Source organism: Danio rerio, chromosome 1 (assembly GCF_049306965.1).
Source record: "Danio rerio strain Tuebingen ecotype United States chromosome 1, GRCz12tu, whole genome shotgun sequence".
In the NCBI taxonomy this organism is placed as follows: Eukaryota; Metazoa; Chordata; class Actinopteri; order Cypriniformes; family Danionidae; genus Danio; species Danio rerio.
In genome coordinates, this window is record NC_133176.1 from 7,282,501 (window position 1) to 7,295,173 (window position 12,673).

At 33.9% G+C, this 12,673-nt stretch overlaps 1 protein-coding gene across 10 annotated transcripts in view; it reads right to left on the minus strand.

Moving 5' to 3' along the window:
• The window catches only part of pard3ba (par-3 family cell polarity regulator beta a), a 291,161-nt gene that overhangs the window by 85,384 nt on the left and 193,104 nt on the right, over window positions 1-12,673 (minus strand). For 9 of the 10 annotated variants that reach the window (XR_012401677.1, XR_012401655.1, XM_017355769.3 and 6 more), the window contains one exon: window positions 2,987-3,202. Coding sequence is in view for 8 of the 10 variants with exons in the window: in XM_017355769.3 (XP_017211258.1) it covers window positions 2,987-3,202 (216 nt within the window). In the remaining 2 variants the exon portion in view is untranslated. Of the gene's footprint in view, window positions 1-2,986; window positions 3,203-6,572; window positions 7,218-12,673 lie in introns of those variants that run through there. The other variant, XM_073947028.1, reaches the window with a different exon arrangement.

Consider the following 12,673-nt stretch of genomic DNA (forward strand, 5'->3'; position numbering starts at 1 on the left):
ATAGTTTTAAGCAGTTTTGTCTATATTTAAGAGCCCATAATATTTTACAGATTAGATCTAAGATTAAACATTTTGGATTTATTGCGATTTTTACTAAAACATCTTAAGAAAAAAAATAAGAAAATAAATAAACAAAACAAAACAAAACAAAACAAAACAAAACAAAACATCTTAATAGTTGGGAAACACGGTGGCTTAGTGGTTAGCACCATTGCCTCACAGCAAGTAGGTTGCTGGTTCGAGCCTTGGCTGGATCAGTTGACATTTCTGTGTGGAGTTTGCATGTTCTCCCAGTGTTGGCGTGGTTTCATCCGGGTGCTCCAGTTTCCCCCACAGTCCAAAGATATGCAGTATAGGTGAATTGGGTAAGCTAAATTATGCGTATAGTGTATGTGTGTGAATGAGTGTGTATGGATGTTTCCCAGAACAGTGTTGCAGCTAGAAGGGCATCTGCTGTGTAAAACTTATGCTGGATAAGCATAAGCGTTCATTCAAGCGGAAGAAAAATGAAGGAATGAACTTAATAGTTTTCCTAATTTAGCATCTTTGTTTAGTTTTAATAGTGCATTAGTATTTATTATAAGTAAATATTTTTGCTATTTAATCATTTAAGAATGATTTCAGGTCAGTTTTGCTTACCCCATAGGCAAATAATCTATTTTTCTTTCTGATTTTTTCGCAGTGAATTAATGCTCACTTTAATTTCCACAATACAACATCACATGAAGAACGTAAAGACTAATAAGCATATGGGGGTATTTTGGTGAGAGTAATGAATGTGAAGGGTCCAGATGTAGTTTTGGTGAAGCGAGCAGCAGTGCTGTGCAGCTGTAACTATTAGCACATGTTTGGCAAACTCATGATAATCTCACTACTGTGCTCAGATGTTGCTTTCACTGGTATGAAGCGTTCACACACTGACACACACACACACACACTTCTCATTAATGCATTTTTTGCTGTTGTTAGCAATAAGTGCAGAAACCACTGACAGCCTTCTGTTTAAATTACGGTGCAGTGATAAAGAATAACAGTTGCATTAATTATGAATATAACAGGAAGTAATAATAATAAAAAGTGCACTACATCATATTTCATGTTGGTTGTCATAATCAGTTAAATTAGGTACTCACTCAATATTAACAAATAAGTTACTTACACTGTTTTGATGTTTATAACATGCATAACTGTAACATTTCACAATTCATATATGCATGCCTAAATGACTTAAACAAGGCAGAATGAATGAATGAATGAATGAATGAATGAATGAATGAATGAATGAATAAATAAATAAATAAATAAATAAATAAATACAAGTAAATAAATAAACAAATAAATAAATATAAATGAATGAACGAACGAACAAACAATTGAACGACTGATCAAACAAACAAATTAACATATAATTAAGCAGACTCATTACAATTTTTAGGGCTGGGCGATAAAATTGATATCGGTATTTACTGACTGAACACCATTGTCAAAATCGATAAAAAAAAAAAAAAAGATTTGGTACGAAGTTTCGGTATGAATTGCTATAGTTTTATTAAATGTGGCTGCTGTGCTGCTGCACAGGCCTTGGAAGCATTGTCAATAAGCTTAGGGTGTAAGTTTGTCATTTCCAGTGAAAGTGTACGACTTGCACAAAGCGCACATTGGAGCGGCTTGCACATGTTGTGTAAGCGGTGCACAAATGACGCGCGCATATTTTCCAGTCGCACTTAGTTAAAAACATCTAAATTATTCCAAATGCCATGAGTGCACCGCAATTCATTTAAGTAGAACTAAGCAATCTGCTTTACACTTTGCATGGAATATACACATTTCAGTAATAACTGTTTGCGAGGGGGCGTGATCGAGAGCTGTGGAAATGGAATGAGTTTCCGTTTTTTTCGTTTTGTTTTAGACGGCAGTCTCCGTGAGGAGCTGCCGTCACTGTTATAAAATTTGTAGTTTATTGCTTAAATTAATAAAATTGCAATAAACAAAGCAAAATTTTTTATGAATTTTGCTCAGATTGATTTTGCTACTGATATTGCCATCTAACCCAAATATAAAACCATTGAAACATTTTTATGACTTTAATAAAACAAAATATACATTTTAGAATAAAAACTCAATCAGAAATTTTGCCCTTGAAAAAAATTGTAAAAAAGAAGACTAAATGAACCAAACAAATAAATTAATTAATAAATTAACAAATAAACCATATAAAAAACAAATAAATAAATGCAGATAATAAAACTAAATAAACAAACAAATCCAATAAAAAATAAAATCATTTATTTTTAATACTAATATTATCAATATTTTTTATTTATAAAACAATAATATTTGTTCTTCTAATTATAAATAAAATGTAAAATTTCATAACTTAAGAATGAATAACAATTTAAATAATAAAGTTGTAATAAACAAAGCAAATTTTTATTTCATTTTTCTCAGCTTGTAAGTTTCATGTAAACCAAAAATAAAACCATTAAATTATTTAAAATCATTTTAATAAAACAAAAGATAAACTTTGGAATAAAAATAAATTAGAACATTTGCCCTAAAATAGTAGTAATAATAAAAGTAAATAAAATGCAAACAATTAAATAAATAATTAAATAACCATTCAATCAATCAATCAATCAATCAATCAATCAAATAAACAAATAAAATTAACAAATACAAATAAATAAAATAAATAAATGATCAAACATACAAACAAGTAAACAAACAAACAAAAAACAATAAATAAATATATAACCATTCAATAAACCAAATAAAATAATAAATAAAATTAACAAATACAAATAAATAAAATAATTAAATGATCAAACATATAATTAAACAAACAAACAAATTAATAAATAAATTACTAAAAAAAAAAAAACAATTCTATTGAATAGCTGGACTAAGTCTACATAATTAAAAACAATATGCACATGAAGGTAAAGATGAAGTAGTAAATAAAATGTTTCTTGATTCTCCAACTCACCATCCTCTGCTTCAGAAGGCCCTTCGTAGGATTTGTCGATGGCGTAACGGAAGCTCATGTTGCATCCTCGGCCTCTCACCATGTGTGCACGTGGACGATGGAAGGGCACTTCATCTTTACTGACCTCCTCCATCGCCGTCTGGAGACTCTCTAGTGAGCTGGACTTCCGTAGGCCTAAACGGGGTCCGAGCGCCGTGCCGTTGGAGGAGATGGGCTCTGAGACGGGACATGAAGGGATTTCAGAGATGGAGGACGGAGGATGGAAATGCAAGATTTGAGGTCAAGATTACGAACATAGCATATAGTACTCAGCTGAAAAGACCTCTGTCATAAAATATTATGCAGCTGACTTTCAGCCTATGACAACAAATACATATGATAGTCCTGGATGATAGTCTGATTAAAGGTCTTGCTTGAAATATCACACAGCTATTTTAAACTCTGTATGGATACAGATGTAAGATTTGGCTTGTCTGAATTGGTGTTCCACAAGGTTCTGTCCTTGGCCCGTTAACTATTAGCTTTTATATCTTTAATTTGGGTCAGAAACTAAGGTCTCGGTTTAAAATATTATTTGTAAATGCTAATGATATGCAAATAGACATCCATTTAAAGTCTATAGTAACTACACTAAAAAAAAATGATGTCAGCAAAACTGTTGCAAATAATTCTTTGAGTTGAATTTAAACGAACAAATTAAATTAAATTAAATTCAACTTAATTTGTTTGTTTAAATTTGGCCCAAATAAATTGTTTACAGCCACTTAACGTAAAAAAAATTGAGTAAATCCAAGGAATCATCTCTGAATATTTATTGTACAACTGAATTCTCTATTGATGGTTCTATGTAACAGCCAAAAGATAAACAGAAAAACAAGTAATGTTTTAATCATGTTATGAAATTGGCTTGTTTCAACTTCAGACATCAAAAGTCCTAGATGACAGTCTGATGAATATTAAAACACTACAGGAGTTGTACAGCTGGATGACTTTGTTTAACCACACAGACTCAAATTTGTTTTACAAGTTTTACACTGACAAGCTGTTATTGTAGAAATGTCAACATTATATTATTACATTGAAAATAAAACAAACTGTGATTGGCTGTTTTGCATGTCAGTCAGGTGGTCTCTGGGTTTTTATTGGTAAATGATTATTTAATCCCATTCAATATTGATTATTGGTAAAAGTTACCAATAACTCATTGATGACTTCTGACTTCAGATGCATTTCCATTAGAATTCTTCTGGACATAAGCTCAGCCTTTGATACTGTTCAACATATTTGGCATTTCTGAGATTGTCCAGCACTGGTAAAGGTTTTAAATATCACAAGGCAATTTTCAAAGTCTGTATTGATATAGATGTAAGGTTGAGCTTGTCTGAATTTGTGCTCCACGGGGTTCTGTCCTTGGCCCTTTACATTTTAGCTTTCCATCATTTGGGTCAGACACTAATGTCTCTTAGTTTTAAATATTGTTTGTAAATGCAAATGTACATCAATTCAAAGTCTAGCCTATGGTAACTATATTGTACAACTGAATTCTCTACTGATGGTTCAATGTTAGAGCCAAAAGATAAATAAAAAAAACATTTTTGAATCATTTTTGATGTTTAACCTCATAAAAAATGTTAAGACATCCTACTTCAATTTCGGAAATAATAGCTAGTTAGTTAGTAAATCTTTTTGAGCCCTTTAAATCTTGAAAAAGTTGTCATTCATTAACATTCATTGTTTCGAATGGCATTTTCCTTTATAAGCTCTGCATTTGACACTAAACTCTACAATCTAGAGTCTTCATTTTAGTCTGAGTTGTAAAATTGTCTCTAAATAAATAGTAAAAATGTTTAGTTTACAACACACACTCTTTAATCTGAGATTGGCTGCTTTACATGTCAGTATAATGGCTTTTGAATGGTGTTAGTCCAATGAAAGCTGTAGATAAGATCAGTCTATCTGCAAATCTGGAAGTCTGGCTACTCAAGACTAAATATGGACTAACATTCCTGGATCATCTAGAACAGGGGTGCCCAAACTTATAAAGACCCAAATCCAAACTTGATTGAGGGCTGTGGGCTGAAGTTGAATATACCAAACCGTATTACATTACATTTGCCATGGGTAATTTCTTAATTTATTTGCTAATATTTAGAAATAACTAGAAAATGTCACTTTAAAAACATGTTAATTAATGATGCCGTATCATTTTTAACAATTTAAAATGAACTCAATATAGTAAAAAACATAACCAATCCCATTTATAACATCAATGCTGAGTATACTAGTCGAGCCGCTCCTGTCTTTGCCTTGATTTGCTTGCCGATGTCTTGTGCATTGTCCTCTGACAGTATTTACATTTTAAGGGCCCTATCATTCACCCGGCGCAGTGTGGCGCAAGACATGGCGCAGTAGTCTTTTGGTAGTTTCAGCTTGGTGCAAGAGTCGTTTTGAGGCGTTGCACTACGCTGTTTAAATAGCAAATGCATTTGCGCTCATATGTGCGCCCATAGGCGTTCTGGTCTAAAAGGGAAGCCGTTCTGAGGCGGACCGCTGGCGCTTTGCTATTTTGAGAAACTAAAATAGATTTTTCATTAGACCAAAACAAACCCGGTCTAAACTCCGACGCAGAGTTGCGCCTCGCTTACACACTGCTTAATACGCACAAGAGAGCAATAGGCAAATATCTTTACATATGAAAAAATTTAAATATTAAGGATATATATATATAGGATATAATAAGAATAGATATAGAATATAAATATGAAGGATTAAAATATTACAAAACATATTATTTTCTAGTCTACATAAATATGAAAAATCACTGCTTTTATGTATTCTTCATCTTGGGAGGCTTTTTCAGTTCATTCATAAGAATTTGCTTTTGTATAATGTTATTATTATTAGCAGTATTATTTATTATATCCATATTTATATTTGTTTTATTAAAAACAAGCTTAGATTTGCCCACCTGTCAGGTTTTAGACCATATGGGGCACAGCATGTGTTTTAGGATATAACTCAGGTTTTTGAGCACACTTCGTTATTATTGTTCGTTTATTCATTTGCTGGAAATTAGAACTGAATTTAGAAATAGTTCTGAAACGGATATTTGCGCTTAACAAATGCAAATAATTATTTAAAGACTAATTGATGTCTGTGTGTAAAGGTTTCCCTATCCAAGAGCGAAAGTGAAAGTAGATCTTTTATCTCTCATTCTCACGCAGTAGATGCTCTGTTTAACAGTTTACTGTTAAAAAAAACTGTTAACTGTTTGCTAGTGAAATGCTCAGATTTTCCACTTAGACTTACTTTACGTCCTGTAAATAGCGAATGCGCTTATGGCGCGACGCAGCTGGCTCTTAAAGGGAATGGGAGATGAGACTCTAATTGGTTTATTCTCAAAACACACCTAAAACTCATTAAGAAAATAAACTCAACCCTTTTAAACCATGCGCTATGGCGCAAAGCGGATTTTCCCGTCCTTAAATTAGCAAAAATGCGTTCTGACACGCCCTGAAAGCGTTTGCGCCCTGCGTTTTGCGCTCTGCGGATGGACCGTCAAAATAGAGCCCTAAAAGTCTGATTCATATAAATTATTTAATCTTAGTTGGCTTTTTTTTGTAGCTTCTGAATTAAAGAAACAAAAGGTTACGTTAAATTCGAAATGAATATCTCTGTCAAAGGCATTCGTCCCAAACAACTCCCTATCAATCTCCCTCTCTTGTCAGATAGAATGGTGGGCCAACCTAAAGGTTACTATGGGCCAACTTTGGTCTATGGGCCCTACATTGGGCCCCTCTGATCTAGAAGATTTTCCTCTGGTCTTTTCAGCAAAGTGGTCAAAAGTAGTGAATTGAAAAAGCGACAGTAGTGCGGTAATCTGAACAGAAAGTCTAATGGATGTGGACGCATTAAAGGAACAGACGGAGATGAAACATGTAAGGATGGAGGACTTGAGAAGGGTGGATGATGAAACCTCAAGGTGACGGTGAAAGAGCATCGGGGAATAAAGGCGACATTGCAAACGTGGACCAGACGTGCAGGAATATTAGAGATAAAAGCAGAAGTAGTAACACAGAGGAGAGCAACGTCAAATTAAGTGCTAAGAGATGGACAATGCAAATGGGTGAGAATAATGGTAGCAGGAGCAGTAGGATGAGGTGAGGGATTAAAACGAGCACAAACAAGAGAACAAAATGGAGGAATAACACAAATCCAAGGGCTCCAAACGCTGAAATGAAAAAAGACATTTGGAAAAAAGGAGAAAACAGAAGTGCTTGGTGCTTGAGAGGAATAAAAGTGGCATGCTGGGAAGAGATTTAAACCATGCTTTAAGTCGTAGTTCAGCCTTTACATTAAGTTCAATTTCTTTCATTGTCTTTCATTCTAATACAAACAAACGATGATTCATTTATTCATCCAAGCAAGCCACAGGAGGACGCATATCATTTTGAATGATTAAATGACATTTATAGGCATAAAAATAACAAAATAATAAATAATAAAACATGTAAAGTCATAGTGACTTTTAAAGGTGCAGTAGGTGATCTTCCACAATGCTAACAGCTTAGCATAAATCTCTGAATCACAGCCCCTACCCTGCCGCCTAGAGCCACGCCTCCTTAAACACGAGCACAGCAAAAGAACCCTCTCTCATGTGTTAAAAGCGACTAGTGCTTGTCCGGCGGCGTGCAAGCCAAACTGACATGCTATTTCAGAGAGAATATTAGAGTTGCATGGTAAACAATATAGGAAGAGAGTAGGCAGAATAGCACTATTTACTTGTGTTTTGTTGTTAAACTAATTAAAATCTACATTATAAATGCTGTAAAAGGTCCCTTATGAAACTGAAAATACTCTTATCAATCTTTCATCTGAAGATTTTAGTGGCTGAATAACACTTCTGTGAAGATATAACCCATTTGTAACAACAACATCTAACGTTACATCAGCTTTGCGTGAAGCTAAACCAGTATTAAAACAGAACATTACCTGTCTAAGAGAAATCCTTCAGACATTGTGTCATCCTTTCTCCAGCGTGCGAAGGTAACTCCAATATTGATTCAGGTTTTTAAAAAGTTTTGATTTAGCGTTTTTTTACCAATCGCGCGTGCTCTCTCTCGTGAATGTGCAGCGGTCGGCGGAGCTGCGTACAAACGGCTGCGCAGTTGTTCAAATCTGCATTTGCTGACAGACAGATTGAGCTACTTATCGGAATTATGAGAGAAGTCGGTCCGACTCTATTTAATTGGATGAACATTTTTTTAAGTTTTATGCCTTACCCAGAATATAAAAATACATATGAATACATTTAGATCATTTACTTTAATCTAGATCAATTACTTTAATTGACTTTAATCATTTTACTTTAATCAGAGAGCCTTGTAAACAACTACCGGGCACAGGGCAGAAACTGCTCTCCTTCTTGGCTTTGTGGCTGTTCATCAAGACGATGACAAGGTTTGTTTGAGCTCTGGTTGACCATGGCTTGTTATTATGTATGTATTAATATGTGTTATTATGTATTATATATATTTAAAACATGGCATATCCTTTGTTTTCATTCCCTCTTGTCCACTAGAAAGTGACATATCTCTGTAAACCAATAGCGTTCAGCTGCGGTTTTAGCTTGGCTTTTTGGTACTCTTTTGCAAGGCTAGGAATCCCTTCGCAAAAGGTATCCAAAAAGTGGTATGGTAAGGTTTGCTTTAAGGTACCTTTTGACAGTGGAAACGGCCATAAAAGCGTGTTTTTTTTTTTCACTTCACTTTCGTGAATTGGTGAAGTTTGTTCCTGGTCACTGTCACCACTGGCTTGCTTGGTTTGGGATTTGTAGAGCTGCACATCGATGGATTTGCTCTACAGTGTTTGGAATTCCAACATTAATTAAATTAAACCACACTGAACTGAACTTCAACGCTGAAAACCGAACTGACACTGTTTTAATTTACTAGAACTTCTATGTTAAGCTGCTTTGACACTAAATACATTGGGAAAGCGCTACAGAAACAAACATGAAATGAATTAACATTCAATTTCATTCAACATATGGTCAATCTTTTTTTAAATCTGGTCCCACTGACTGATGTATTATGATTCAACTTTGAGTAATAAAGATAAATAAAGTCCTTCTTGAAATTGTGTATATACAATTTAAACTAAATCCAGCCAGTGTTTAGTCTCATAAATCTAATTGCAGACTGAAAAAATGGCAGCATAAGCAAACCCTGAGTTCAGGGATGCCATATTACACAAAATAGTGCACACTAGAAGGGCTCATTTCCACAAAATGCTGCTGTAATCAGTAAGATCTAAGCCATGAAATGTTTCAAATGTAGATTTAATTTCCACAGCACTGCATGCACGCAAGCCGACACGCATAAACATACAGTATGACACAGATGGCCCTCTCTGGGATGCTTACATAAATCAATCTAAACAGGCACAACATGGCGGCTCTCACAACAAACTAGACGAGCGAGAACCGACAGCGGGACTCGGAGATGGGAAAGTCATTTGAACGACTTCTTAGGAAATAAACCGGTAATTGGTGAAGACTCTCCGGCAGACATACAGTATACCTGTATGCTGCCATTATCAAGAAAAGGGAAAATAATGAGACGCAGAAGAAAAAAAACTAAACCAAAACAAACAAATCAGCAGAAGCAGCGCTGCAGGGCCGGAGCCGGGCGAATGCTAACTGGAAAAAAAACGGGAAGAGAGATGAATTGGAGGATGCTGAACTGTGAACTAAAGCACAGCAGAGCCCGTGAGCAATGCAGCCTCCATGAGTGGTCTTCATTTGGAGCCAAAGGAAAATGTTGGTGTTTTGGAGGGAAGCCAGTGAGAGAGAGAAAGCGAGACGGAGACGGAGAGAAGCGCTGCCTCCAGCATCTTTCATCTATCCTCTTAATGGACATGTTCTTCTCTCCTGCAGACCGAGACTCGGCTCTTTACTGTATCCGCTACACACACATACTGTTTACACACGTTCTTGTTGATAGCAAGAGTCATACTTACTAATTTATTCAAATAAACTATGAAAACAGAATTATACACAGTACAAGTTTGGTAAAAGTTACCAATAATTTATAAAATCTGGACCTAATTAAATCTTCTGGACCTAAGTTTGGCAATAGATACTAGTTCTCAGTATCTCAGGTAGTTTTATTTTAGGGATTTACAGCCATTTTCTAACTCTGTCAGGATACAAATGAAATATTCTGCCTGTCTGAATTGGTGTTACACAGGGTTCTGTCCTTGAGCCTTTACTTTTTCCTTTGTCTCAGTTACGGTCTCTTAGGGTCCTTTCACAGTTGGTCTGAATGCCTGGTCCGAACCGAAAATAAAAATACTATATTTTGATATGTTGTTTGTGAATTTAAAAGGTCTGCAAAGTGATTCTAAACTGATAAGAGGATTGATAAGAGTTGTCAGTTATTTCAGTCTAAATTCCTGCAAAACAAAGCACATAAGTGGGAAATAAAACTGGCATAATGTCAGTGTATGGTCTTCATTGGCTACATTCAATGAATGTATTAAACGCTGAAGTTGTTTTTGAGGTTTTGTAAAGTTATGTTTGTGTTGTTATTTGTGATTCAAATGTAAAAATAAAATACAATAAAATAAAATAAAACATACAAATAAAAATAAAATATACAATAAAATAAAAAAATAAATAAATAAATAAATAAAACAAAAAAATAACAAATTATGAATAAAAAATTTTAAATAAAACAAAATAAATAAAATAAAAATACAATACAATAAAAATACAATTAAAATTAATAAAAATAAAAATAAATAAATAAAAATAAATTATAAAAAATTATTAAAAATTATTGAAATAATTATTGAAATAAAAAAAATAAAATAAAATAAAATAAAAAACAATAAAATAAAAATAAATAAATAAATAAATAAATTCGAAATAAAACAAAATAAAATAACTACAAAAATAAAATTAAACATAAAATTAAAAATAAAAAAGACAATAAAACAAAATAAAAAATTAATAATAAAAATTTTATTCAATTAAAAAATTAAATAAATAAAAATAAATCTAAGTTAAAAAAATAAAATACATATTTTTATTTACGAATTTTGTAAATGTAATATTTTTATTTTGAAAAAACTCAAATCAATGAAGAACTACCGTATACATTATAATAAAAAAATATAGATATTTTGTAATTGTTCAGCAGGCATTAGCAGCTACAGCAATACATTTTGTACAAACAAAAACTTACACATTTTCCATTTTAAGCACACATGCACAAACCCCACTACTCCAGGCTATTAACTCTATGCTTCATATCGGTTTTCACAATAAAATCTATCTAAAGCTTAATATGACCATTAACAGTGAAGCATGTTTCACTCAGCCTGTCAGAACGCCTAAACCTCCCTTTATGGCCATGTTTAGTGGTTGAGACTAGCGTGCCACATATGACAACCTCTTTCTCATAACCTCTTTATAGAAATAACTGATTATAGTTTCCAGGGTACAATTTTCACAGGCATGCGAGTCATATGATTTGTGTCTAATCATAAAGGAAACGTCACATGAGAGAGACGCTTTTTTGAGCTTCCATAAGGTCTGGCTGACATTCATTAGCACAGGCATTATATTTGGCTGCAACATTATGTATAAACGTCTTTTTTTTTTTAGTTAGGCTAGATAAATTTTACGATTTATTATAGTTTGGTCTCATTTATAGGAGCATCAAGAACGTTGAAAACATACTTTTACATTTTTCTGACACTTAAAACCAAATTTGTGTTAAGGTTTAAAAAATATCCCTGAAATAACCCTTAACTTTTGCTACATTTAATAAACATGACACAATTACAATTGACCATTTATGACAATTAAAGTGTTCCTGGTAGTCTCAATAATTTAGTCTTGAAGGGATAGTTCACCCAAAAATGAATATTTTATCACTATTTAATCAGCCTTAAAGGTGCAGTAGGTGATCTGCCAAAATGCTAACCGCTTAGCATATTATCTTTGGACGGCGGGGAGGGACTGTGATTCAAAGCCACACCCCCTGAAATCGAGAGCGCGCGCACCGTGTCACAACAGCCGACAGACAACCCACTAGTTCATGTCATTCGCCAGTTAGTTAGTGCCAGCGCCATGCAGGAATTACATGAAATACTTTGCCACATTTACATGCTATTTCAGAGCGAATATTCAGAGTAGCATGGTAAACAGTATAGGAAGGCTATCACTGTTCAAAAATGACCCAATGTGAATATAAAAGCAACTTCAGCTCAGTAAAGCAGGCTAGGCGGAATAGCGCTATTTACTGGTGTTTTGTTGTTAAACTAAATATAAATCTACATTATAGATGCTGTCAAAGATCCTTATGAAACTGAAAATAATCACATCAATCTTTCGCCGGGAGATTTCAGTGGCTGAACATCACATCTGTCCATAGAAGTCATTCATAACAGAACACAATCTAACATAAAATAGTTTCAAAACAGAACATTATCTGTCTAACAGTAATACCTTCAGCCATGGTGTCGTCCTTTCTCCAGCGTGCTAAAGTAACTCCAATATTGATTCAGGTTTTTAAAAGTTTTAATTCAGCATTTGATTTCTCCCGGTCTGTCTCGTGACTGCGCGGCCGCTTTTTACAGTTATCGGCCCGAGCTCGGCTGTCCTTCGGCGCCTCCGGC